We start from the raw sequence: 24,487 nt of genomic DNA, 5'->3' as shown, positions 1-24,487 counted from the left end.
ACCAGCTTGCCCTCTCTGCGGCGGTTGAACAATGGATAAGGCAGACTCGGACTTTTTGCATCAACTCTTCCGAGAAAATAATGAACTGCGTGCGAAGTTCAATGCACTGCAGCGAGAGGTACAGTTTCAAAGCTTGCTAAATCCTACCAGAAGTCATATCATAACCAAACTGAGATCTTATCTGATTTGCGGTACCCCTACAGCTGTACAATAAAGCTGTGCAGAATGAGACCATGGAGGATGAAATCCGACAGCTCAAATTGCGGCTAGAAGAAGGAAAGACTACACCATCCCGACCAACGGTAAGCAGAGGAAGAGAAGCAACCAAGTTGGAAAAGCACTTGAGAACTTGACTTCCATAGCTCTTTGCATATTTGTTTGCTTCAAATTTGTTTTAGACTCAAGGTGGCCACGTACGAAAAGGGGCGAGGATCACCAACGACTCGGTAAATGTTCGCTCGGTGACGATTTGGTGAATCCGATTGGCATGAATTAAACATCGCTTGTCGCATCCATGAAGGTAGCATCCCCATCCACACCGAATGCAGCAAAAGATCTTTCCGAAGCGCTTTTTACATTAGAGCGCAAGTCAGCGGAGCTGAAACAAGTGCGGGAGGACTTGGCTAAAACCCAGAGCATGTACGAAGAAGAAGTTGCCAAAACGGGTGAGTTAAGTGATGGCTTCGGCTGACCGGAATGTATCACTTCTTAATAAACTTTCCTAGAGGATCTTAAACGTCAGATGACGGACGTCCAGGAAGAGTTGCACGATCTGCGGCAGTTCCGTGCCACGGCACTGAAAGACGCAGAAAATGCCGCAAAGAAAGGTTGGTATTTTGGACTCTTTTACAACTTGCCATATCTACGTGATACGTATTTACACTGCTGCAGAGGTCCAAGTTGCAGTCCCTGACGACATCATGGACCTACAAGAAAAACTCGAAGACGCGAATGCAACCATTCAACAGCAGAAGCGGCAAATCATGGACATTGCAGCGGACGCCAACCGACGACATAATGAGCAGCAAAACCAATTGCAAGGAGTTGAAGCGGTGGGTTAAAAGTGTTCATAGTCGATCCGTTTGCAGGGACCACGGCGCATCTGGAAGGTATTAACACGTACACAACAGCTCATTGAAGGCATTCGAAGAGAATACGATGAATTCATCGAAGTGACAAAACTCGAGAACGAGTCGTACCAGAAAATGCAGCAAGAAGAATACGAAAGACTGCGTGACGAATATGAGAACCATAAACGAGAGCAGTTTGAAGACAAGAAGCGCCTGATGACAGAGTACCAGGTATAATATTCGTATAGTATCCATGTCCACACAGTAGATGAAGGTGATAGAGATTTGTGCCTTTCCGTAGGGTCTTTTGTATTCAATGCAAGGGCAATTCGATGAATATCGGATGACCGCTGAATTCCTGTTCAATGCCGAGGTTGCCAAGCTGGAGGATGAGCTGTCATCCCAGGCAGCCAGATATGAACAAGAAATCATGTACGTTATCCAAGCCAAGGACAAGTTCTACGCGGACATGATGGTGGCAAAAGATGCGAAGATTATGAACCTTATTGAAGGGTCCGACCTCCAGAATCTAATGCAGAAGCATGAGATGGTATGGCGCCTGCTTTACTTTGCTGTCTTGAAAGATAATTACATGCAAGTTACCACAGGACATGGAAAACATACGTAAAGAGCATGCCCGGGAAATTGAGCGTGTCAAATCCGACCAAGAGAGCGAACAGAAACATTTAGTTTCGCTCCTGCAACGTCAAAATGTCTCACTTGAATCCAAATGTGACAAACTTCAAGCACACCTCAAATCGCTGGAAACGCGCATTAAAGATCTAATGGCCACGATTGAAGTGAAAAACAAGATGATTGCGGATAGGGAAGAAGCGCGGCTGCGGGCAGAGACAGATAATCAGAGAAAATTGGATGATATGACTGCGAGAATCAATGTGCTGGCCCAGGAGAAGGAGCATTTGAGGCACAAGGTCATTCGATTGGCTCTGGATGCCAAGGGAGAGGGACATAATTCCATTGAAAATATGTTGAAACGAATCTCAAGGGTACGTTTTTGTAATTCGGGATTCCCAAAGCAGTATGTCCCATGAACCATCCCCTTCCACTCCAGGAAACCAATGAACTTCGCTTTGACTACGAAGGAATGAGTGTCAAGTACGACTCTATGCTAAGCGAAAATCAATTGCTCAGTAAACGCTTGAAGGAAAGAGAGAAGTTTGTAGACTTCCTGGAGAAAGAAGTAGCCCGAAGGACGGAGGAATTCCAAAATATGGTGTGCATTTTCTGAATGAGTTTCAGGAGCCGAATCCGTCAGGAGACTAACCGCTATATCCAGACCCGGACGTTTGAAGATTTCCTTGCCGCTAGAGCACGGCAGTCACGACGGGATCGAGCGAAGCGATTGATGAAGCTACATGGTAACTTAATGTACTGCTCCATCAATCGATTTTGCAAAAACTGACCGGTGTCAATCAGGAGTCACACTCGACGATGAAGGCGCCTGGACAAAGAGGTAATTTTATGATATATACATATGTCCGGGGACGTAAACTCATTCTGTCATCTAGTCAGCAGGAAGGCGTGCCCCCAGGGTATATGGATGCCAAAGGACTGCTTAAAGCACGGGTTCCAGAGAAAGAGGTACATTTTGGCATGACACTCCGGATGGTCGTTTACATCTATAAACTTAATGACACCCGCTTTACCCTATCAGGGAGCAAGCCTAAGCGCCCTCCACATACCGCCAGAGGTTGAAAAGGAGACAAGAAAAGCCGAGCTGGAAAGAGGTTATGCGTGAGTGCCTGGAAACCGCACATAGTTGAACATATGTCCTGGTCTTCAACGTTCGCCTGCCCATTACCAGGTATCTACGTCGTTTCAAAACCCTTTCCCGCGCCTTTGCCACCGGTGATTTCCGCATTATTCCCAATGGAGAGCCTACAACCTCTACAGAAGGTATGCCTGGAACATGGCAAAAGGTAACTCGGCGTATTGATTGATAGTAGATTCAGCATGACTGTGGCCAACATGTCCCCTCTTGTAGACGGCATTGTACGCCAAACTCGAAGACGCAAATGTCACTCTTGCTCGGCTTTATAAAGAGCCTCCACGAGAAGAAGTTACCAAACAACTGCCGCATCCAAAGCCGTTAGTGTATATACCTGAAGGGGACCCGACTGCTGTTGCCAGAGTAAGTTTCCAATCTCGCTCATGCTGTCCCTTTCTGTGATGAGGACTCACTATATAAAAATAGCCGCAAGCAAAGGATCCTAAAGTCCTAAAGATTTATGATGATACAGAGAGGGGGGCTGCTCCGCCTAAGAAGAGACCGAAGAGTGGAGAAATAAAGGTAAACGTGACCATGGACAACCAATGTACTTGATTATCTGCCTTCTTCCTAACATCTGATATTAGAAGGAGGATAAACCTTTGTTAATGGTGGGAAGAGTATCCGCCAAATTAGTCCCACATACATGAATATTGTTGCCCGGTAGATTACAATTGATGATACTTTCCGATTCCAGTTACCTTTGCTACGTGTGAAATTCAAACGATAATACCTACTGCTGCATTTCCAATATTGAGCCTATATATATTTTTTTTTTAATTGGAGCAGTATGTGCAATCGAAGATTAGTTAAAAGCAACGAGCAAAGGTTCATCACCAAATTCCTGCCCACGTGAATTACCACCCATGAGGTGTCCCCCATTGCCAACTAGCGAGGTTCGTCAACAATCGCTACGCGCGATCTTCAAAGATCGGCTTGCCAAACATGACCACCGACTCGCCGCCCGTGCGCTTCATGTCGCCCACCCTACTGTTGCTTACACTCTCACGTTCAGTTCTTGCATCTTCTTGCCAGATTCATCATTTCTTCCGGTGCGAACCACCTAATTCGTTGGCAGTGTCATATATCTGCAAGGACTGCTCGGTGCACCTGGAGGTGATAAATTCTGCTGGGACTTCAGAGTGCCCTTCGACCGATGCCCCTTGCCATCATTTCCATGTGCATGAAGCGAGTAGTGGAACGGAATTTGTGGCGAGCTGTTGCCAATGCAGCAAACTGGTAGAATGCCGACTCAATTGGCCAATAGTTCCACTGCAAACCCTTCAGAAGCTGTTTGCCGGTAAAGAGATACGGCATCAGCTTAATGGATTAAAGATATTCTCCAAATATTTGGAGGACATGGTCAAGAACAAGGTACGAAGGAACATCAATGTCGAAAATAGGGCGTTCTCCAGTTGGATCGGATACAATGAGCACAGGTGCCGTTTCGTTAACTGGATACTCAAATGAAAGTGGATGGCTGGTCATGATTCATATTCCCTAATCTTCTCTGGTGCCCCCACAGCTCTTTCATCTTTAGCCAGCTTGGCTACATGTACGATTCTATCACTAGACACTTTATACCACAAGAGCTACCCGAGGGTGACAATAGACTTCAGTTTGCATACCAAGAAGTTCAGTTTCAAAGATGGAAAAAAGAAGGACCTCCAGGTCTGCTCCATGCATTCTGAGAGTCACCTTTTCCTTGCTGGCGGACCATAACGCCGACAAACAACAATAGGTTCCAATGACGACTGGCTAAATTTCACCTGTGCTACTGTCTCGATATGCTCTCTTATCGGTAGTAAATGTACGTCGCTCGAACTCTTGGCATCTTGTGAATGGTCTGAAAGCAAACTGTCGCTCATTGGCTACATTTCAGTTCAAGCAGACGCAGGGTCCGACATAGTGGCGCGACTGAAAAGCCTTAATGCGGATTCAAATGGAGACCTTACGAAACATCATCAAACTTTGGGTCTTACTAGGTAAGGGCCCCTTGAATCAAGGAACCGACCATTCCTTCTAACGGCGCCACATGTCCAGGGACGCAACCGATACCAGCATAAAGAATATACAATGGATGTATTCAATCCTGCAAAGGGAGGACCCAAAAGGGTTACCCACATATCTGGTAGGCTGTGGATGCTAAGCCTCGTCTTCTGCTTGCCGGTCCATAGTGGAAAGCTCACATGAGACTTGGCGACTTAGCATGCGGTGGCCGAAATTGCACAGGCACGAAATAGTAACGATTTACAAGAACTCGTTGTTGTGGAGAGGTCTAAAGGCATACCTTATGAAGCTGAGGTTCAAGCCGCGTATGCGATGTTCGGATTGGTGAAAGATGCTTCGGATGACATGGTGATAATTGCGTATGCACGCTCTGTAAGTCCAATTCGATCATCGTACCGCTTCTTTGTCGTTCTAAAAGCTAGTATAGGCTACTAATCAACTCCAGAAAGAACGAGAACTTAAGGAGGCACTCAAAAGCATTGCCATCGCCCGGGACAGTTCTGTGCTTCAGCATTTCTTGGAGACTGGCCAGCACTTTGTCCAGGACGCGGCGCCTATGGACATTGGTGTCACGGACCTGTAAGTTGCCTCCGGTACTTCATTGACCAACCACGATACCTGTTTAATTATTATTTTTCAGCCCAGCGGGGATGCAAAATATTGGAAACACGTAAGTGTGAAGTTCCAGTTCTGCATTCTATACATCCACTGACCAGAATTCCATTGCAGGTGTTATCTAAACTCCCTACTCCAGGTTTGTTTCTTTTTGCATGGTCCTTGTGCGCGCGGATGATTGATGGTTCCCTTTTCCCGTAATCTCCAGTTATATTTCACTATCCGACCTCTCCGTGATGCTGTCATAGATTTCAAATCTGAGACCTTCAACGGAGAGCAGGAGCAAAAACGACAAAGATCGGCTGAATGTGAGCCTCAATGCAGTCTCTGACGGTGTAAACGCAGCCTGATTTGTATGCAGTTGTTCAGCAGCTTCAACGCCTCTTCACCGACCTTATCTGGACGGACACTGCAAGCGTTGAACCTCCTAAGCGACTGGCAGAAATTGCACTCAATAATGAGAACTTGTTTGGACAACAGCAAGACATCAGTGGTGAGCCAAAATGACTGCCACTGGAATGTTGGCTGGGGTTTATGCATTTCATCATAGAGTCAATGGATAATATCCTGGATTTGCTGGAGACTGTGCTCGTACCAGCTGAAGTGCAGACCAACCTTGTCAAACGGTATGTGAGCATATCGAGAAGCAAGAATCTTCCAGCACTGCTCAGAAGCGTCTTTAGGTTATTTTTCGGCAAGACCAAGCAAACCTTGAGATATTCGAATCCCACTGGAGAGCCGAATACAAGCTATAAGAGCGAGGAGTTTAGTCATCTAATTGTTGAGGTGAAGGAAGATCTGTACACCGCATTGGATGCCTACTTTGAGACGACACAGGTGAGTGGGACAGGTGTTTTATTCTATAGTCCTGAGAAATAGGCTGATTCTCACACTTGGCTCGTATGTCGGAATCAGGTAGATCTGGAAGGAAAAGAGGCGCAGAAGGAATTGTTTATTTTGGAAGCCCCTCCTGTCTTGACTGTGCAGATAAGAGTTAAGTTCAACTCCAAGTGCAATACTCTCCCAACTTGGAATGCTGACTGCTTGTTATAGCGAGTAAAATACGATCGCGAAAAGAATCAGGCCTATAAATCAAATGATTACCTGCGATATCATAAGACAATATATTTGGATCGATATCATGCCGAATGTCGGGAAGGAAGAGGGAGTGATCATGTATTGGGAGACCATTCCACGAAGCTTGACGGGGACAGTGACCCAACAACGCAGGTTAGGAGCTTGTACGTACTGAACTCTGCCTGAAGACTGAGATTGTACTGGAAAATAGGACGATGGCGTGTCAGGAAAAGATACGATGCTAACCGACGAAGAAAATGGTTAGATCAAATGGTTTTCAAGGAACTGGGAGCGTAACATGTAACGTGTTCTCCACTCAGGTTTGCCGACAGATATTGGCGAGGTGGCTTCGTCTGCGGACATGAAGCAGCTGGAGTACAAACTGCACGCTGTTTTCATCCATCTTGGTACGTGCTTGCCTATTTCGATTGCACTCCTCCAACGACCCTTCTGACTGCTATGCTTAGGCGAAGCCTCCTTCGGACATTACTGGACATATATTTACGACGAGGAGAACGACAGATGGCTGAAGTTTGACGATTCCGTCGTATCCAAGGTACAGGATGTTCCTTATAGCTTGATTTGTCCCTTTGTCAACCTTCTACAGGTGTCCGAATCGGATGTGTTTTCGGATACAACTGGATCAACAGCAAATGCTTACGCCTTGATTTATGTGAAAGCAACAGGTAGGGCATTGTTCTTGTACTAGAGTATTATGGTAGCATCGACGACTGAATTCCCTGGTGTAGATGCAAAACAAATCCTTAATGCGTATGCGCGCAGCCCCAAAATGCGTGCACATTATTTAGAGCGATTTTCTGGTGTTAGTTCACCGTGATAGGCAAAGTTGGCGGGTCGCCGCCCATCTGTAGCAATAGTTTGACTGAACTTCAGTCTGGATGTACATAGATCGGAAAGAGTAGATTGTAAGGAGGAGGTCAATGCCCATAACTGGTATATATAAACATATATCTCCGTCCAAACGAACGTCATGGCTTCTTTGAAACTAACACTTGGCTCAATCGTCTCCGCCAGTTCCACGCTCCCCATACCCATGAGTCTGCATCCCCCCTAATCCTGGTCCTGGTGATGGCGATACATTCCCTCGCATCAGTCCGGTCCCACCAACACCGTAGCCAGCCTGAATCTTGGGAAATGAAATTGCTTGCGACGCTACTTTCTTCTTTGCAACTGGTGGTAATCCACCGAATCCGCCCAAACCCAACCCGAACCCCATGCTACCGTCGCGAGACATGACTTCGCGATGTCCCCCAGCGCCCCCAACATTACCGCCACCATAATTTGAAGTCGGGCCCGTTGTCGTGGATGTTGCATAGTAGGATTGCTTGGAATACGATTGGGCGCCGTGGATTGGAGGAATGCTGGACACGGTATATTGCCTATATAGGTGCGAACATGTGAAAAAGAAGGGTAACATTGCTGCGTTAGATGGGAAGGTAGCCCTACCTGTCATCATCGGCGTGCCTTTTCGCATTGCTTTCCAGGTCTTCAAGTGGTTGTCGCGCATCTTTTCTACTGACTAGATTTCGATTATCGTAATGCTGTCCTTGCTATATGCGATCCATATTTTAGCAGGCAGTCAAGGTATTCCTCCGTTCAACAGAACGCAAAACAAACCTTTTTTGGCTTCCTTCGTCGAACGCGGTCAGCCTGTTCTCTTTCCTTGTCCATATCAATTAGCTGCCGAAGTTCTATCTCAAATCTGTCCGCAAACCCATCCGACTGGAAGTACGGATGTGACATGAGCTGACGGGTAGTGGCGCGTTGATCGGAATCATAGATGAGACATTGCTGATCCAAAGCCAAGTCGAAAATTGAGCCATATGGTCATTTCATCCCAAAATGAAAAAGATGCCAAACTCACTCGCAACCATCCCATTGCATCTGGCGCCACGTTCGGTAGTTTGGATTCTATTGGTGTAGTTCTACCTATTTCTGGAATGCGCACTCCAACGAAGAGAGGATTTTTGAGGAAGACTTCCATGTGCCTCTTTGTTAAGGGCCCTATAAAATGGAGTATACGTGAATGTCAGCCTTTGTTCCCCGGGCTGAATGGGTGACAGTAGGCTCCTCACCGAGGCACTTCATAATTCTGTACAACTGATCAATATCAGTATCTCCAGGAAACAGTGGTTGCCCTGTCAAGATCTCGGCGAAAATGCATCCGGTAGCCCAAACATCAACGGCCTTCCCATATTCAGTATCACCGACCAAGAGTTCTGGTGCCCGATACCAGCGTGTCGCGACATAATCGGTGTATTTTGCTCCTGGTCCCGCTGTTTGAAAGCCATGCAAAATTATAAGACTTGAAAGTAGCAAGGATAACGGTTGCCAAACGATCAAGACCTACCTAACGTTCTGGCAAAACCGAAATCACAGAGCTTTACGACACCGTTAACAGACACTAGTATGTTCTGTTCCAAACCTTGGTAAGATAAAGGATCAGAGCAAGTCGGCGTTCGGACATACCTCCGGTTTTATATCTCGATGGATAACCTACGATTTAATAGAAAGTTAAGAGATGGCAGACATGCAAAAGTGAAATGGTCGAAATATGGTGCAGATCCAACTCACATTATGCGAATGTAGATAGTCCGTCGCCTTTAACAATTGCCACATGACTTTCCGGACGGTCCCATTCTCACGGTCGTCTGAGAGCCCATGTGGTCGTTTATCTAGGTCTTCGAGGATGGTGTGGTCGAGGTGCTCAAAGACCAAATAGAGTTTTCCTTTTCGTCGAAATACTTCAATAAGGTTGACGATATTGTCGTTTTTCAGTTGCTAAAGGTGAATGACAGTGCGGATAATGATGAGCATGAATATGTGAGAGAGAGAGAGACAGAGAATCCAACATTTGGCAGCAACAAGGGACTGAACTCGCCATACCTTGAGCATTCGCACCTCCCGTAATGCTGTCTTTCGTATCTGCAAATCGTCCTCACTTTCCTTGAATTTTTTGATAGCGACGATTTGCCCAGTTTCTTTATGTCGACACTTCATCACAACCCCGTAAGTGCCTTCTCCAATTGGACCGACTTTCTCATAGTACTCCATTATGAATCCAGCAACTGGCTCGCAGGAGGGGTGTATAGATATTATGCTTGACGACGTTCGGAGGATGCGGGTAGGCTATTTAAAGAATTGATCTGAATGGAGACGGTATGCAGAACGTTGTGAACTTTGGATGCAGCGGTCAAGTTTAGAGAGCGAGACTCGATGTGTAGACTGTGATAGGCAGTCGGTCGCCACCTCGGTCGCATCGCTCACCTGCAAAAAGAAGGTGTCCAAGAATTGCTTGTCATGTTAAATGGGGCCATCTGATTGCGATCAAGCATACCCTACAGATTTAGGGATGATCCCTCATCGACCACGACACTGATCTTGCAACAAATTTAGGCAGAGACCAAGTTTCCTTCGGACATTTTCTTTTTAGTCCTTTATCCTTTATCCATGTGTCCAGGTCCCAGTATAATAGGTTTCTAATGCATCACAGTCCTGCATGATGTCTAAATGGTGAGACTGCAGGGTTCAACTGCATGTATTCCAGGTCTTGATGACATAAACGTAAGTTATGTGAAAATAGGGTTGGCTGAGGACAGCTCTCGAAAGTGCACTCAGTTGCAAGTTTGGTCTTTGACCAGAAACTTTTTGAAAAAGCCGCGACAGCTACCTAGTCCGCCGAGATCAGAAACGGACACGATGGGACAAACCTCATGTGAAGTCTCAAATTTAATAGCTTTTCTCAATAAAAGGGTACTCTCACAGAAGAATGTAGTTAGAACCCAGCGATATGAACGGTACGAAGATAATTTGGTGGGTCCTCAAGTGGGCGGCACAAAAGTAGCCTCAAACACTTCAAAAGAGTGTTCAAAGATGAATGCGCTATTATGGCACGTCCCTATCTAAGTACATTATTGATCATCTACCGGTAAGGAAACCCAACTCTAGACTTGATATCCTCTCTAGACATAGAAATCGCAGTAATGCGTAATAGGTCACCACTCATGCATTCAAATTGCTGGTTAAGCATTGTGAGATTCTAAACTGCCGTTGTCGAAATATATCAAAATCTTCATTTCGCTCCAGCCATAACGGCTTCGATATCCGCTATCTCCTTTGGCACCCATCCCGTCAGATTCTCAATTCCATCCTCTGTAACTACAACATCATCCTCAATCCTCACACCTCCAACATTCCGCCTAAACCTCTCCAACACCTCCACGTTCAAAAATTGTCGTTGAGTAGGGTTGGCCAGGGCAGCATCCAGTATGGGATCAACGAAATAGATCCCTGGTTCCACGGTGACTACCATGCCTGCTTCCAACTTTCGGCGCATACGAAGGTACCGTAGGCCAGGTTCTGGGATGCGCGACACGCCTTCGGGGTAACCTCCAACGTCGTGAACGTCAAGGCCAATAAGGTGCCCCAGGCCGTGTGGAAAAAAGATGTTTGGAATGTGGTTGCCAAGGAGGTCCTCGAGTGTGCCTTTGGCGATGCCCGCTTTTAAGAGGCCTTCCGCGGCGACTTTATTCGCCAGACGGTGCATGTCTTCCCATTCCACTCCGGCTTTGATAGCCCGCAACACGGCCTGTAACCGAGTAATCTGAGTAACATCCTACCCTGTGCCGAGTACGAGAAGCGAGCATACCTTTTGCATGTCTAAACAAATCTCATATGTAGTCTTCCAATCTCCTTCAAACTTGCCTCCGACAGGGTACGTCCTGGTGATATCCGCAGCGTAGCATTCGTACTCGCAAGCAGCATCCACCAAAAGCATATCTCTCTTCTCAGAGGTGACAGGGTCAGTATTATTGACGTAGTGGAGGACGCTCCCATTTCGGCCTGATGCAACAATTGGTGTATACGCTTGGAAGCGGCCACTAAAAAGGTACATATAAGACGAGATTAGGAGGTTACAAGCCTGCCCTCATTACATCATGACGAGAGCCTACCCGTTGCGGAAGCATTCGTATTCGAATAACGCATGGAGTTGACGTTCGGTGTCCTTTCCAGGTCGAACGGCTTTCATCAATGCAATGTGGGCGTCCCCGCTGATTTTGGCAGCTTTCCGCATTAATGCAATTTCGGCTTCGCTTTTGATGACGCGTGCATCAATTATGGCTCTGTGGGATAGGCCGACAAGCTGATCAGATCTATTGCGTGCGAGCTTTGACGTTCAACCACACTTTCAACTTACTTTTTCAAAGAACCCTTGTCCGCCTTTCCTTTCCAGTCTCCCAGAGCACTCAGATTCTGCTCTTGGTCAAGGATATGAACCTTTCCCGGATTCAGCTTCTCTAATACCCTCAAAATATCCTCGGCAGTCCCAGCGTGGTCTACTCCGTATTTAGCCTTCACATCCGCAACAGTCGGAGGATTGCCACACCACAAGGCATAGTCCTCTCCATACTTGGGAATAAACAGATGGTTCTCACTCGTGCCAATGTCAAGGATGAAGTGACAGTCTGCTTCCGTGGCACCTGTAAGGTAAAAGAAATTGCTTTCCTGTCTGAAGGGCATTTCAGCGTCAGTCCATTTTCGTTCGGTTGTTTCCATGCCCCGAAGATAGACCACGCCGCTAACACCGGCTGCTTGAAGATTTCGCAGCAGTTTCTGGCGATTTGTTGATGCGCATTGTTGACCGTATGTTGAGGACATGATGAAGGGATAGATCAGAGTTCAAGTTGAGGATGAGTACACCAAAGCGGGAGGTGTGGGGTAAGTTGAGGCGTTGACTGACGCATGGATGGCTGTGCCACTGCGCGGACAGGGTGTTGTAGCTCACCGTGGCAAGTTCACTCAACTCGAAATCCTGCAAGATTGGATATTGCTCAAAAAGATACCTGCCTTTTTGAAAGAGCAGAACCAAGCAAATCCGTGAGCTGGAGAAAAAAGGTGTTATATTCAATTAATGCTAGCGACTGTCCTTTCGTTCATAGCATCCCAAACAATGCATTGCTTGTGCAAAACCGCACAGGTAAATGCCTGCCAATACTATCGAAATCCTTGCTATCAAGTCAGTATCTGATGTACATCGAGCGGGCATTGAAATGATGCCCCCCCCACATATGCGGTAATCCAGGACAATCGGTTGAGCTGCATATATGCAAGCCCATCCACAAAAACTGTTCAGATCTGATCAAATCAGATCATAATTGTAGTCTTTGAAGAGATTTGTGAGGCAGGCACCACACCGAAAACATGAACGAGGATGGAAATAGTGAACGATATAGTGGGCGCTCTCCATCGTTTACCATTCGGTGATCTGAGTGCTCTTCTGCTCAAAAGTCTGGCCGAACCCGCGAATGCATCCAGCGAGTTTCGAAACGCAATTTCGCTCTTCGTGGCTTGATGGGCGCACGTGATTCTCACTGGATTGCATTTGGGCAAACCGCGTGTTGACGTCAGTTCTCCATCTTTCCAACTCCTTCTGTACCTTAACGGCAACGAAACATCTTTTGCCTGCTGCTTCTTGAGGTGAAATATAGTGTGCAACGACGGAATTTTGCTAGAGTATCGCTGATATCCTCTCAGTTTGGGATATTTCAATTTCAGCAGTCTTGACAGCCTTTTTACATTTGCGAGTGTGCTATTTCGTTTTCAAGAGATAGACGAGACAAGCACCCTTTCCTTCCCTTATTCAAGAGCGGCAGGGTCCAGTGCACCGACTATAAACATACTGGAACTTTGCCAAGTACGCTTAAACAAGTACCACATTCTTGGTGAAACCAATGATGGCTGCATCCGACAAATCTCCATCTTCACCCGTCTCGGCGTCAGGAGAAATGTCGCGCCTTATTGTTGTGTCAAACCGTCTGCCTGTGACGATTACCAAGAAGGATGAAGGATGGAATTTTGCGATGAGCTCTGGTGGTCTGGTTTCAGCATTATCTGGTCTGAAGAAGGAGATGAAGTTTACGTGGATTGGATGGCCCGGTAGGTGACTAGTTTGTTTAGTCAATATTTGCCTGGATCTGACATGCTTCCCGAACTTTATAGGTCTTGATGTTATCCGTGATCAACAGGATAGTATGAAGAAACAACTCATTGAGCAACATTCATGCGTACCTGTGTTTGTCAGTGATGAATTGGCCGATATGCACTACAACGGCTTCTCTAACAGGTTCATATTGGTGTATTATCCTTTCTTTGGAACTTCTCTTACGAGTTTCTTCTCATTAGTATCTTGTGGCCTCTTTTCCATTACCATCCCGGGGAAATAAACTTTAACGAAGATCACTGGGATGCCTATCAAAAGGTCAACCGCGCATTTGCGGACGCAGTGGCGGACATGGTCGAGGATGGCGACATTATATGGGTGCAGGACTACCATCTAATGTTGTTGCCAACGATGTTGCGAGAGCAACTCATTGAAAAGAGGCGCAAAAATGTGAAGATTGGGTTTTTCCTACATACGCCTTTTCCGTCCAGCGAGATCTACCGGTGTGTTTATATACGTGTGTATACTTCTAAATCATCTATCTAACGCCCATGAAGAATCTTACCAGTGCGGAAGCAAATCCTTCTTGGAGTCCTCAACTGTGACTTGATTGGATTCCATACATACGATTATGCACGGCATTTCCTCAGCTCTTGCACGCGTATTCTTGGACTGCATACCATGCCAAATGGCGTAGAGTTTGAGGGCCGCGTAGTACATGTGGGGACTTTTCCTATCGGAATTGACACGGAAAAATTTGCGCAGGTAAAAGTGCTGCTCACTGACCGATGGGGATGAGCTTCTTTCTGATGCAGGTTCTATCCGGTAGGGACTACAAACTGAGCATATCCAATCACGGATCAAGCGACTTCAGGAAAAATTCAAGGGCGTAAAGCTGATTGTAGGAGTTGATCGATTGGATTACATCAAAGGGGTTCCTCAAAAGTTGCATGCACTCGAACTGTTCTTATCAAAGCATCCCGAGTGGATTGAAAAGGTATTTCCTGCACACGACAGCCTGCAATGACTTGCGTAATAATGCACTCTATTCGCCGTTGTATGCAGGTCGTTCTTGTGCAGGTAGCGGTTCCTTCACGGCAGGATGTCGAAGAATACCAGCATCTGCAAAGAGTGGTGAACGAACTCGTTGGACGAATCAATGGCCGTTTTGGAACTGTTGAATACGCTCCCATACACTTTATGCACAAGTCTGTTCCGTTTGACGAGTTGGTATCGTTGTACGCAGTGGCGGATGCATGTCTTGTATCATCGACAAGAGATGGCATGAACTTGGTCTGTATTGATGGAACAACACTTTTAACATCCAGTGACTGACTTGTTGATGGCGCTTTATAGGTATCTTACGAATACATCGTGTCGCAGCAGGACCGACATGGTGTGCTCATTCTAAGTGAGTTTGCCGGAGCGGCGCAATCCTTGAACGGTGAGTTTGAAAGCTATGTAATATTAGCATTGAATCCAGTAGTAACAGTATGTGCTGTAGGCTCAATCATTGTGAACCCATGGAACACTGAGGAGTTGGCTCAAGCTATCCATGATGCTGTGACAATGCCAGATGATGTGCGAAAGGCAAATCATCAAAAGCTATATCGCTACGTTACAAAGTATACGGCGGCCTACTGGGGGTTGACGTTCGTCAAGGAATTACAGGTAGGACTCGCCGCAATCGCTGTTATAATACATATGAGGCATCTAGCTTACCGCCTCATCTGCCGTAGCGTGTTTCCGAGCAGTATGATCCTCAAAAGTTGCCGAAGCTACCATTCGATGTGGTGCTATCGCGATTCAGCAAATCGCAAAAGAAAAAGGTGCATCTCTTTGAAATGGCACAATGCACAGGGCTCTTGTATTGACTTGCAATTTTGCAGATCATCTTTCTCGATTATGACGGAACTCTCACCACTACGCACAAGCTTCCAGAGTTTGCCAAACCTTCTTCTGCAGTACTCGACGCACTCAAGCGCTTATCATCGCGGCCAGATGTATTTGTGTATATTCTATCTGGGCGCTCTCGCATGCATTTGGACCTATGGTTCTCGGAAACAGGAGTAGGACTTTCAGCTGAGCATGGTTGCTTCTACCGTCATCCTCAAAAACTTGGAGAGGCTTTCGGGGACCCCGAGGCTGATGTGGATGAAGGGTTCAATGAGATCCCAGCTGAAGAGAGCGACACGGCTGCCGGTACGTCTGATTCCAGTGGAAAGCCTACCAGCAAGGGAGTTGAAATCTTTCGACGACGGGCAAACAATGGGTGGCTCGCATTGGTGGACCAAGTAGACTCGTCATGGCGCGACACAATCCGGCCATTGTTCCAACACTACACGGAACGCACACCAGGGAGTTTCATTGAAGAGAAGGAGATTAATCTCACATGGCACTACAGAAACGCTGATCCCGAGTTTGGCAGCTGGCAGTCTGCAGAGTTGCAAGTTAATCTTGAAAAGATATTGTCTCACATGGCTGTCTCGGTAAGCTGGTGCACAGTTTCAATGCATGAAATACGGCAGTCACTGAAAGCGATTCATTTTTATCGGATATTGATAGATTATCTTGGGAAATAAAACCCTTGAATTGCGTCCGTCTATGGTGGACAAGGCGACGGCAGCAAGGGCAATCCTCAAAGATCTCGGAGCTCCAAAAGATACGGATTACTGCCTCTGTGTGGGAGATGGGAAAACAGATGAAGTGGTCTTCCAGTTCCTTCAGCATGAATTTGAGGGTAACGACTCTCTGATCACGGCAACGGTTGGCAAGAAACAGACTGAGGCTGCATATTATGTGGAAACTGTAAAGGAAGTTGAAAAGCTGATTAGTAATATGGCTAATATGGAGTAGGGTCTTGAATATAGTCTAAACCCGACGAATGTCAGCAGAACATGTAGAAAGATTTGTATATTTACGTACTTGTGAAATATATGGAGGGACTCTAGGAGGGCTCAATTCGAGATTGTCAATTATTAAGGATCGAAGATGTCTGTCTACCTACCCTCTCACCTTGTCACTTTATCTAGACCTCGGGCAGTAGGGTTCATCATATTCTCGTCGTTATCACCTAGATGATGGGCCCACCTTCGTTGAAAACAATTTTGAAATGGATAGGGTACCTATAGTTCTGGCATAGGAAACAAAATGGCTGGAAGAGCGGTCAAGAAAGGACAAGGTGAGAGAGGTCATAGGACCTACTGCGGGTGAACAACAATTTGCACAGTTGGCGATTCAAAGATCAGCCCATCATTCACTGTGATACTGCAATGTCAAATGCAGGACACAGCCAAAGACCCAAGTCTGACAAAAAAGATTCCGAAAACTCTACCACTCTCCAAAATACCAAGTTACGTGGTTGTCCTTGATCAAAAATCCAATACGGCAATGACAACGACGAACTCGGTACTGACGAGGGTAAAGAATCCTGAAAGCCAATGTCCAAAACAGAACAACAAGCGCTGCTAAAACTTTTTGCTCTGCTGACCCTGCCTAGAGGCTACCATTCAAACGAACCAAGTTATGTCTGTATTTCATTTGCATTATCATTTTAGCGAGAAATGCAGACAAACTCAGGAGCGAATGAGCGGTAACATCCATAGCAGGGAGCGAGAGACAAACAAAGCAAAAGAAGGTGATATCGGGAAGAGAGGGAAATGGCCGGAATGGCCTGAATTTATAGGAAATTTCCAACACACCTCTTTTCAAGAAACCCCAAATAACAAGAAAATGGGGGGTGTGTGCGCAGTGAGCACAAATAGGTTGCCAGGGGACATATCACACGGCTCTGGCGTATTTTCTCCTTGCATTTTGTCGTACGGATTTTTGTACAAAGGAGTCTAATTGATCCTTTAAAGAAAGGGATTTTTGCACATGTAGTGTACTGATTGTTTACTTTATTAATGAGTTTCCTCCTCCCCTGCTTTTCTCTCCCTTTTTTTATTTATCTTTTGTAAAATGAGGAGAGACAAGCGGCTGTGGTGATGCATGGCTATTCTTGATGAATGGAACAGTTTGCAAGAGGAGAATAGATGACGATGTTGGTTGACGAGTTGCCAGTTGTTGTTGAGCATGAGTCACCTCGGGGGCATGTTGCGCTGGAAGGAGGGCCTGCTGTTCCCCTCTCCCCCTTCCCTCCTCCTCCTCCTCTTCCTTTTCCTCCTCCACCACCACAGGTTCAATAAAACTGAGCCTTGTCTCTCTGTGTGTGTGCCATAGGCATGCTAGTGTTCGTCCAACCCCTCGACTGATTCCGCATTCATTTTCCTTGCGTCGCCATTGTCAACATTGTCGCTGTTGTTCATTTGCAAAAAAAAGAAACTCTAAACCGTTTTCGGCAAATGCGAGGGGCAACTGCGAGCAAAAGAGATCAAAAAAAAAGGAACACTTGCGGTCTTGATCACGTCATTTAGAGACCATCGTGAACACGTGTTCGTAAGTGTGAAATGCGCAGCAAAAGCAACCGTTGCAACAAACAACCACAGCGACGTTAAAATGCTTTGCAACGGCATGGAATACACATTTGTACAAAAGGAACAGCAAGAACTAAAATTTCTGCCATGCTGTCATTTCCACATGTGTTGTGTGTTGCAGTTTGTATGTCATCGATGATGCTGGGTTGGATGGCCCAGTGGAACATTGAGAAACAACAACGTTTTTTGGGGCATTGCATCTTCTTTACCCGAGCAACTAACAATCAGAGGCGAGCCAAACAAAATTTGATAGCCTCGTCGTCCTCATTCTGATGTCGTTTCTGAACCCAAAAGGAACTTTTAGGAAATCGAGGAAATCGGCATTGTGACTTCACCTACGAGAGCATTCTGCCAGCCACTGCTGGACAAACATGTCATTTTCTTCCTCCAAAAAAGCTGTAAACGGGAGACGTAAATGGCAGAACGGAAGCCAGAGACCAAAAGCAAGAAAAAAGATAAATAGGGGGGGATCCATTCCTTCCCCTCCTCCTTCTCCGTGTGGTCAGTTTATCCATTAACAGCAAATTCCTTCCACCTTTCATCGGGTTTGGGTCCTTCTCCTGTGGGGGCACTTATCATCCTTTTTGTTGATTGCACCCTTTTGCATATTTTATCATTCCACATCTATCACATATTTTTAACAACCACTTGCACATCATGAAATCTATCTTGTCTGTTGCCGCATTGGCTGCTACCTTCATTTCGACAGTCGCTGGACATGGATTCCTTGTGGGTCCTGGTGTCATTGGTGCCGGCGAGAGGGGCACCGTTAGGAATTACGGTGCTATCAATATTGGTATGTAATGCAATGTTTGTCATGAGCGCGATCGATCTTGATTTTATTGAATAAACATTTTGGCAATTCTTTTTAGATATCGACAGTCTTCGTAGTCCCACACCGGGCAACTCTACCTTTTGCCGCAATGCTCCTCCTGGTCCCATTGTACCCATCACACTCACCAACGGCGAGCCCTTCACAGTGACCTTGGCCATGTCCACCGGAGCCGCCCACATTGGTCCTTGCAGTATTGAAATTATTGATCCTGCGAACCCCGCCCCCGGCACCGGCGCTGTCATTGTCAACCTGTGGCAGGCACAGGGTTGCGCCGTGCCGCCCATCAACCAGCACTCTACCGGTGATGTCAAGGCGGCCGCCTCGTCAGCATGTCCTGGTGATATTCCAGCAGGATTGATAACCGATGATATGTGTCTCTCGACATGGACCTTTACCGTTGAAAATGCGGATAAAATTACCTGCAAACGGTGCATCCTGAGGTGGTACTGGGAGGGTTGGCATTTGGGCGTCACCAACCCTGAGCACTGTAAGTTTCCAGATTGATGTTCACGTTGACATTGTTCAGATCCAACATGTTAACTCGCGATTTGTATGTTACAGATGAAAACTGTGTCGATGTTGAAGTCACTGTCGGCGGAGGTTCTGGAGCTGGTACACCCGCTACTCTTCCCGCATCCACCGGTTCCACAGCAGCGCCTGCTCCTGCTCCTACTGGCTCGGTCCCTGCTCCCAGCTCTACCGCTACATCAACTGCTGAAGCTGCCCCCGTACCAACCACAACCGCTGCCGCCCGCCTCGTTCGCCGCGCACGCCGCGCTGGAACTGGTTTGAAACTTAAATGAGCAAATCTAGATACACGATAAATATAGTGCTTCCTAGATTAGGATTATTGTTTGTTTTCATGTCTAGTCTGTACTTTTCTTATGCTAGTAGTACTAGAGGTGGGTGAACCCTAGTAGATATAGTATTTGCCATAGCACACGTATGTAAAAACACTAAATGAAAGAAATAAACGTATGGAGTGGGTGTATTTCAACAACAGTTTGTCCCAGTAACTTGCTCACTCGTAATATGTATTTCATGTTGGCTAATCAATAACCCATTTTACCATAGTACAATGACCCTCATCGTGTACAATTAACAACAAAAGCAGAGAGGTTCATCCGGTGAAACTGGCGGCCGTCTCGGCGACGTCGGCGACGGCGATTCAGCAGGCACAGGTGGCAATTCAAACAGCTTGGCATCATCCGGCGTCACAGCATTCTCCCGGAAAATGGCCCGAACTTTACTACTTTCCAGAAAATCAATATCTGTAGCAAATAGTATGGCATCATAGATATTGATCGTGCTCTCTGTCTCATCATCTTGTTCATGCTCCTCTTCCTTTTGTTCCTGTTCATTTTTCGGTGTCGTGGGTGCCGACTGATTAATATCCCCTGTCTGCTTTGCAGGAGGCGAACCTCGAATGGTATCCAACTTTGGAGTACTAATCCTCAACCCCTTATTCACCAAACTAGCCCTCCCAAATGGCCTCACAACATCGTACTCCTCCCCAGCATCTGATCTTGATCCCTTCCGCTTGAATGCCTTTCGCTCTAATGTAACCATATGCAACCAGTCTTCAAAGGATGCGTGAGTTCCTGCAGCTGTTACAGCGTTGTGGTAGGAGAGGGTTCTTCTCCTATTTCGTGATGTAGGGGGAAGGGAAGTCAGTTCTTCAATGGGAACCGGAACGGCGAAACGGGTTACGTTCCCTGCGGGTACAGGAACTTTTGTCGCGTCTGGGTGCGTGGTTGGGAACGCTGACATGGGCGGCTGGGCTAGCGGCGGGGTGGTCGTTGTGGGATGGTAAGCATCGCCGGCGGAATGGTGACGGCGTTGAGAGGGTGCATGAGCTTGTGGTGTGGATTTATCAGAGAAAGCCCTGAGACGCATGGACAACATCTTTTTAGGTGTCCCTGGTGCGACAGATTTTCGACGAGGCGACATGATATTGGAAAAAATGGATTTTTTCCGTGGTTGCTGTTTGGCTTCCTCGCCTGTGGCATCGGCTTTCCGGTCACCTGCTAACAGGGGTTCATCATCGGGCGCTTCGACAGCGCTAGGAGCACTCATTGTCCATGACGTTGCTGTTCCTGCTTCCACCTGCTTGACGCTTGGACTGGGCGGGATGATGAGATCCGAGTTCCGGCGCGCAGGACGGGGGAGAGAGTGTGGGCCAGTTTTGATGGAGAGGGAAGTGGGCCGTTTCCGAGCAGGTTTCATCATGGGAGGGGGAAGCGGTCCTATTGGTGAGGAAGGGAGGCCTTCGTCTCCTTCGTTATCAGTAGGAATTGGGGGCTGGAGGACTTGCAGCATTTCTTGTGGAGCTGGGACGGGTTCTGGTACGGATGTTACCTCTACAGGTTGCAAAGTTTCTGCTGGATTTGCCTCATTTTCAGATTCCTTTGCATCTGATTGAGATTTTACCATAAAATACTATCGCAAGAATTCAACATTTGCTGCAGCTTACATGTTCAAAGCGTACACAGAATGCACCTACCTGAACATTTCCAATAATATCTGTATTCGTCAATGGATTCAAGACATGCAGTCGATGGATCAATCGTTTTCCTTTATATTTCTGTGTTTTGATGAGAATCTTGTTCAACTGGTATGCGCTGTAATAAGAATAAAACGCCTAGCAAAAGCCAATCTCTATCAGTTACATTCTCCGTACGCTCAACGGGGCTCAACCACCATTACAAACTTTTTCAGGCTGCTTATGATCCCACGTTTGTACTCTTGCAATAATAAACTCTTTTGTGCCTTTTGGTTCGGACTCGCGGTGCATGGAAATAAGGTCTCCAAAGGTTTCGAGGCAAAAAGAGTCTTCATAGTCTGTTGAGACAGAGTCGAGAACATTTGTGCCTGAGCTGTCCAACAGGCGAATGACGTCCGACATTATCTTTTTTGCTCACTTCTTTGTAGTTGCACTTTATGATAAAGCGGGTGCGTGGTCGTTGTTGTAAACTGGCCGATGCGCGATACCGCCAATGGGTCGCTGGGCCTTCCTGAGCGGAGCTTTATGTAATCAATTTGTAAATTGCAAGTTTGGATACACACTTGGAAATAACACTGCAAAAGCATACTTTTGGGCACTGACAGCTTCACCGGTTTCTTTACATGGTCTTTTTTTGATGCCTCTTTCAGTTAGCCATCTATATTTTGTTGAGTGTGCTTACTTTTTGTTTTTGGAGATCCTCTGCATGGCATTCCGTCCGTTTTATAAAACTCTTGCCCAGAAAAGCCATGCTTGAACGGCGATCGGCGATCATTGATATCTATTCACATTTATACTCAACATTGTTGATACCCGAATCATACCCCAATCATGTAACAACACTTGAAAAGCGGATCAACCGATCCACATGGTTCATAATAGATTGGACATTTTAAGCGGACGTTCCGCAATATGTACGGTGAGGAAATCCGTTTTACAATACTATGCTAAATAACTTGCTCTCGCTTTACTTTGTTTACAATGTTTTGCCTAAATATCGCTTCCCATGGCGAGGAGAAAGGATTGTCACCCACATCCTGCCATGCACGCGTTGAGTTTTTGTTGCGCTGTAATGACTCATCCATTATCTCATCATGGCGGGGGCCTATTTAAGGTTCCTTTCTTTTAAAGGTTCTTTTTAACAGCCGGAACTCTGTTCAATACGCTTTGTATCTACCTTACTTGAGATTATCAACCAAGGAGCATAGCATACAGAAAGAATGCCGGCCAAGATTGCTATCATTGGTGGAGCTGGAAGTGTTGGTGCTACGGTAACGTTGGTTATTCATCAATATCACGCAGAGAGACGGGCATATCTTGATACATTGAACCATCTAGGCCGCCTATGCCATCCTCCTCCGTCGTTGCGCCTCGGAACTCCTCCTAGTTGATCTCGACACTGAAAAATGTGCCGCCCAGGTCTTGGACCTTTCCGACGCTGCTTTCCTGTCGGACACCAAAGTCAGGATGGGTACACCCAAAGAAGCCGGGCAATGCGATATTGTCATTATCACTGCCGGGGCCAAGCAGCGTCCCGGTGAAACCCGTGTGGACCTCATTGGCCGTAATCGAGCGATTCTGAGTTCCGTCATAGAATCAATGAAACCATTCAAGCAATCGGCAATTTTGTTGCTCATTGCTAATCCTGTTGATGTTTTGACTTATTTTGCACAAAAACTGAGTGGATTGCCTCAAAGCCAAGTCTTGGGATCTGGGACATACCTTGACTCGGCGCGGCTGAGAAGTGAACTCTCATCGCGACTGGAAGTGGCAGAGACTGCTGTGCATGCCTACGTCCTAGGTGAACATGGTGACAGTCAGTTTGTCGCGTGGAGCTCGGCTCATGTCGCCAATACGCCCTTGTTGAGTTTATCTGCAATGAAGGGGGTCGACAAGAAAAAGTTGGCGGAGGACGTCAAGAATAAGGCATACAAGATTATTGAAGCAAAGGGCGCCACATATTTTGGGTGAGTACACATCTCATGTTTTCACTTGACTATTGATCACCCACCAACAAACTCCTCATGTGCCCACAGTATTGGCGGTGTAGCAGCCTCCATCTGCGAATGCATCATCTTTGACCTCCGCCACGTCCGTCCCCTCTCACACTACATTCCCGAACTCAACGTTTGCCTCAGTTTCCCCGTCGTGCTAGGCCATAGCGGAGTCAGGCAAACCCTCAAACCTCCTTTGACAGAGGAAGAAGAAGAATTGCTAAAGAAATCAGCAAAGGAAATGAGAAACGTTATTGAAAAGTACGAGTTGGCTCCCGATCAGTAGTGACGTTTGCAAATGTATGATATTGTACGGTTCGTCGGGTCTTTGGGAATGGAATTTTTGGTACACTGTCATAAAAGACAAGCCATACCTGAGGTTAATATATACATATTGGATAAAGTTGAATGTGTTAATGGGAATGTGACTGGCGTTGGTGATGATCTTGAGGCACCATTCTCCGTGCCTGAGTACCATTGTTCTTATCTCAGCGAGCTAGATTTGTCCAGAGCAAGTACCGAAAAAGAAAAGATATTACAGACTCAGCGGTTAAAGGTTGAATGAAAACAGATTCTCTTCTGAAATTGCTATGTACATGTGGTCGAACCCTCTAAATGTCCCAAACTACTCCTTTCTCTTCTGCTCCTCTTCCCAATCCTTCTCCAACTTGCCCACAATCGGCTTGTCCTTTACACTAGGTTTGACTAGATGCTCTGTCCCTTCCCATCCGGGCTTGTCCTTTTGTGCATGAGCAACTTCTTCGACAGCTCGCACTGCATCGTGGTGCGGTTGGTCCTGTCGGCCGTGGAGGATATACGCACTGTTGGGTTCGTGACCCAGCGGAGGAGCGTTGTGTTCACCTTTTGGAAATGGAACAGTTTAACAAGGATGGTTTATATCGTGGAAGAACTTGCGAAAGACTTACGGTGTCCTGGTGTTTTGCCCATGTCCTTTTTGTCGTTGATTGATGTTTGGTTTACAATCAATTGCTTGGTCGAGTGCTTGTCGTGTTTTCTTGCGAGATGGTCTGTCCGGCGTACTGTCTTGCTTTTTATCCTCTCGAGTTGAAATGGGGCTTCACAAGGTTACGATTCCACTTGTTGCGTCATTAGAATATCATCTGTGGAAGCTTGCAAAGGGCAAAGGGTGGATCATGT

At 46.5% G+C, this 24,487-nt stretch overlaps 8 protein-coding genes across 8 annotated transcripts; 5 read left to right on the top strand and 3 right to left on the bottom strand.

Moving 5' to 3' along the window:
* Positions 1-31: 31 nt before the first annotated feature.
* On the top strand, positions 32-7,399 carry SPPG_05794 (ubiquitin-specific protease UBP2; the record flags this gene model as incomplete). The annotated part of the gene is made up of 36 exons (XM_016754003.1): positions 32-118; positions 204-302; positions 399-446; positions 521-665; positions 726-827; positions 892-1,052; positions 1,131-1,301; positions 1,372-1,620; positions 1,679-2,077; positions 2,143-2,304; positions 2,368-2,449; positions 2,508-2,544; positions 2,600-2,672; positions 2,746-2,825; positions 2,896-3,010; positions 3,076-3,222; positions 4,180-4,298; positions 4,385-4,530; positions 4,601-4,669; positions 4,742-4,844; positions 4,903-4,990; positions 5,068-5,241; positions 5,297-5,448; positions 5,510-5,539; positions 5,599-5,623; positions 5,693-5,792; positions 5,846-5,977; positions 6,035-6,110; positions 6,168-6,321; positions 6,400-6,477; positions 6,538-6,714; positions 6,773-6,821; positions 6,882-6,968; positions 7,029-7,117; positions 7,169-7,247; positions 7,311-7,399. The coding sequence occupies 36 exons, from the start codon at positions 32-34 to the stop codon at positions 7,397-7,399; spliced, it is 4,173 nt and encodes a 1,390-aa protein (XP_016606857.1).
* A 73-nt stretch (positions 7,400-7,472) lies between these two features.
* SPPG_05793 (CMGC/CDKL protein kinase) lies at positions 7,473-9,915 on the bottom strand. The gene is made up of 9 exons (XM_016754002.1): positions 9,469-9,915; positions 9,157-9,363; positions 9,052-9,078; positions 8,933-8,996; positions 8,658-8,858; positions 8,447-8,586; positions 8,200-8,373; positions 8,029-8,132; positions 7,473-7,961 (listed from the first exon to the last, which is right to left on the bottom strand). Exons 1-9 carry the CDS (start codon positions 9,634-9,636, stop codon positions 7,580-7,582), a joined length of 1,467 nt encoding a protein of 488 aa, XP_016606856.1. The 5' UTR covers positions 9,637-9,915; the 3' UTR covers positions 7,473-7,579.
* A 493-nt stretch (positions 9,916-10,408) lies between these two features.
* Positions 10,409-12,279, bottom strand: SPPG_05792 (uncharacterized protein). The gene is made up of 4 exons (XM_016754001.1): positions 11,780-12,279; positions 11,535-11,705; positions 11,231-11,462; positions 10,409-11,170 (listed from the first exon to the last, which is right to left on the bottom strand). Exons 1-4 carry the CDS (start codon positions 12,238-12,240, stop codon positions 10,655-10,657), a joined length of 1,380 nt encoding a protein of 459 aa, XP_016606855.1. The 5' UTR covers positions 12,241-12,279; the 3' UTR covers positions 10,409-10,654.
* A 123-nt stretch (positions 12,280-12,402) lies between these two features.
* On the top strand, positions 12,403-16,507 carry SPPG_05791 (alpha,alpha-trehalose-phosphate synthase [UDP-forming] 1). The gene is made up of 12 exons (XM_016754000.1): positions 12,403-13,059; positions 13,117-13,518; positions 13,582-13,705; positions 13,765-14,025; positions 14,080-14,287; positions 14,352-14,519; positions 14,588-14,815; positions 14,879-14,966; positions 15,027-15,193; positions 15,262-15,351; positions 15,412-16,011; positions 16,088-16,507. Exons 2-12 carry the CDS (start codon positions 13,314-13,316, stop codon positions 16,376-16,378), a joined length of 2,430 nt encoding a protein of 809 aa, XP_016606854.1. The 5' UTR covers positions 12,403-13,059; positions 13,117-13,313; the 3' UTR covers positions 16,379-16,507.
* Positions 16,508-17,431: 924 nt separating this feature from the next.
* On the top strand, positions 17,432-19,861 carry SPPG_05790 (uncharacterized protein). The gene is made up of 3 exons (XM_016753999.1): positions 17,432-18,793; positions 18,870-19,319; positions 19,394-19,861. Exons 1-3 carry the CDS (start codon positions 18,655-18,657, stop codon positions 19,633-19,635), a joined length of 831 nt encoding a protein of 276 aa, XP_016606853.1. The 5' UTR covers positions 17,432-18,654; the 3' UTR covers positions 19,636-19,861.
* SPPG_05789 (uncharacterized protein) lies at positions 19,724-22,330 on the bottom strand. Its single transcript, XM_016753998.1, has 4 exons — positions 21,925-22,330; positions 21,543-21,856; positions 21,336-21,473; positions 19,724-21,271 (listed from the first exon to the last, which is right to left on the bottom strand). The coding sequence occupies exons 2-4, from the start codon at positions 21,735-21,737 to the stop codon at positions 19,931-19,933; spliced, it is 1,674 nt and encodes a 557-aa protein (XP_016606852.1). The 5' UTR covers positions 21,738-21,856; positions 21,925-22,330; the 3' UTR covers positions 19,724-19,930.
* Positions 22,331-22,465: 135 nt separating this feature from the next.
* SPPG_05788 (L-lactate dehydrogenase) lies at positions 22,466-23,752 on the top strand. Its single transcript, XM_016753997.1, has 3 exons — positions 22,466-22,606; positions 22,674-23,302; positions 23,372-23,752. The coding sequence occupies exons 1-3, from the start codon at positions 22,556-22,558 to the stop codon at positions 23,613-23,615; spliced, it is 924 nt and encodes a 307-aa protein (XP_016606851.1). The 5' UTR covers positions 22,466-22,555; the 3' UTR covers positions 23,616-23,752.
* Positions 23,753-23,907: 155 nt separating this feature from the next.
* SPPG_09307 (uncharacterized protein) lies at positions 23,908-24,401 on the top strand. The gene has a single exon (XM_016757466.1). It carries the CDS (start codon positions 24,039-24,041, stop codon positions 24,396-24,398), a length of 360 nt encoding a protein of 119 aa, XP_016606850.1. The 5' UTR covers positions 23,908-24,038; the 3' UTR covers positions 24,399-24,401.
* The last annotated feature ends 86 nt before the right edge of the window (positions 24,402-24,487 follow it).

Source organism: Spizellomyces punctatus, assembly GCF_000182565.1.
Source record: "Spizellomyces punctatus DAOM BR117 chromosome Unknown supercont1.10, whole genome shotgun sequence".
NCBI lineage: Eukaryota > Fungi > Chytridiomycota > Chytridiomycetes > Spizellomycetales > Spizellomycetaceae > Spizellomyces > Spizellomyces punctatus.
The sequence above is the reverse complement of the archived record's forward strand: the minus strand, read 5'-3'. Positions and strand labels throughout refer to the sequence as shown.

Excerpts from the sequence above, each read along its gene's own strand:
- SPPG_05792 (XM_016754001.1), bottom strand. The coding sequence starts at position 12,240 with ATGTCCTCAACATACGGTCAACAATGCGCATCAACAAATCGCCAGAAA. Across the intron at positions 11,463-11,534 it reads TACGAATGCTTCCGCAACGG|TGGCCGCTTCCAAGCGTATA; the intron begins GTAGGCTCTCGT and ends GTACCTTTTTAG. Across the intron at positions 11,171-11,230 it reads TTTGTTTAGACATGCAAAAG|GCCGTGTTGCGGGCTATCAA; the intron begins GTATGCTCGCTT and ends ACTCGGTTACAG.
- SPPG_09307 (XM_016757466.1), top strand. The coding sequence starts at position 24,039 with ATGCTCTGTCCCTTCCCATCCGGGCTTGTCCTTTTGTGCATGAGCAAC.
- SPPG_05791 (XM_016754000.1), top strand. The coding sequence starts at position 13,314 with ATGATGGCTGCATCCGACAAATCTCCATCTTCACCCGTCTCGGCGTCA. Across the intron at positions 14,026-14,079 it reads CCGTCCAGCGAGATCTACCG|AATCTTACCAGTGCGGAAGC; the intron begins GTGTGTTTATAT and ends ACGCCCATGAAG. Across the intron at positions 16,012-16,087 it reads TGTCTCACATGGCTGTCTCG|ATTATCTTGGGAAATAAAAC; the intron begins GTAAGCTGGTGC and ends GGATATTGATAG.
- SPPG_05793 (XM_016754002.1), bottom strand. The coding sequence starts at position 9,636 with ATGGAGTACTATGAGAAAGTCGGTCCAATTGGAGAAGGCACTTACGGG. Across the intron at positions 9,364-9,468 it reads GGGAGGTGCGAATGCTCAAG|CAACTGAAAAACGACAATAT; the intron begins GTATGGCGAGTT and ends ATTCACCTTTAG. Across the intron at positions 8,997-9,051 it reads ATCGAGATATAAAACCGGAG|AACATACTAGTGTCTGTTAA; the intron begins GTATGTCCGAAC and ends GGTTTGGAACAG.
- SPPG_05789 (XM_016753998.1), bottom strand. The coding sequence starts at position 21,737 with ATGTCGGACGTCATTCGCCTGTTGGACAGCTCAGGCACAAATGTTCTC. Across the intron at positions 21,474-21,542 it reads ATCATAAGCAGCCTGAAAAA|GCGTTTTATTCTTATTACAG; the intron begins GTTTGTAATGGT and ends GGCTTTTGCTAG. Across the intron at positions 21,272-21,335 it reads ATATTATTGGAAATGTTCAG|TATTTTATGGTAAAATCTCA; the intron begins GTAGGTGCATTC and ends TTCTTGCGATAG.
- SPPG_05788 (XM_016753997.1), top strand. The coding sequence starts at position 22,556 with ATGCCGGCCAAGATTGCTATCATTGGTGGAGCTGGAAGTGTTGGTGCT. Across the intron at positions 22,607-22,673 it reads CTGGAAGTGTTGGTGCTACG|GCCGCCTATGCCATCCTCCT; the intron begins GTAACGTTGGTT and ends TGAACCATCTAG. Across the intron at positions 23,303-23,371 it reads AAGGGCGCCACATATTTTGG|TATTGGCGGTGTAGCAGCCT; the intron begins GTGAGTACACAT and ends ATGTGCCCACAG.
- SPPG_05790 (XM_016753999.1), top strand. The coding sequence starts at position 18,655 with ATGAAATCTATCTTGTCTGTTGCCGCATTGGCTGCTACCTTCATTTCG. Across the intron at positions 18,794-18,869 it reads TTACGGTGCTATCAATATTG|ATATCGACAGTCTTCGTAGT; the intron begins GTATGTAATGCA and ends AATTCTTTTTAG. Across the intron at positions 19,320-19,393 it reads CGTCACCAACCCTGAGCACT|ATGAAAACTGTGTCGATGTT; the intron begins GTAAGTTTCCAG and ends TGTATGTTACAG.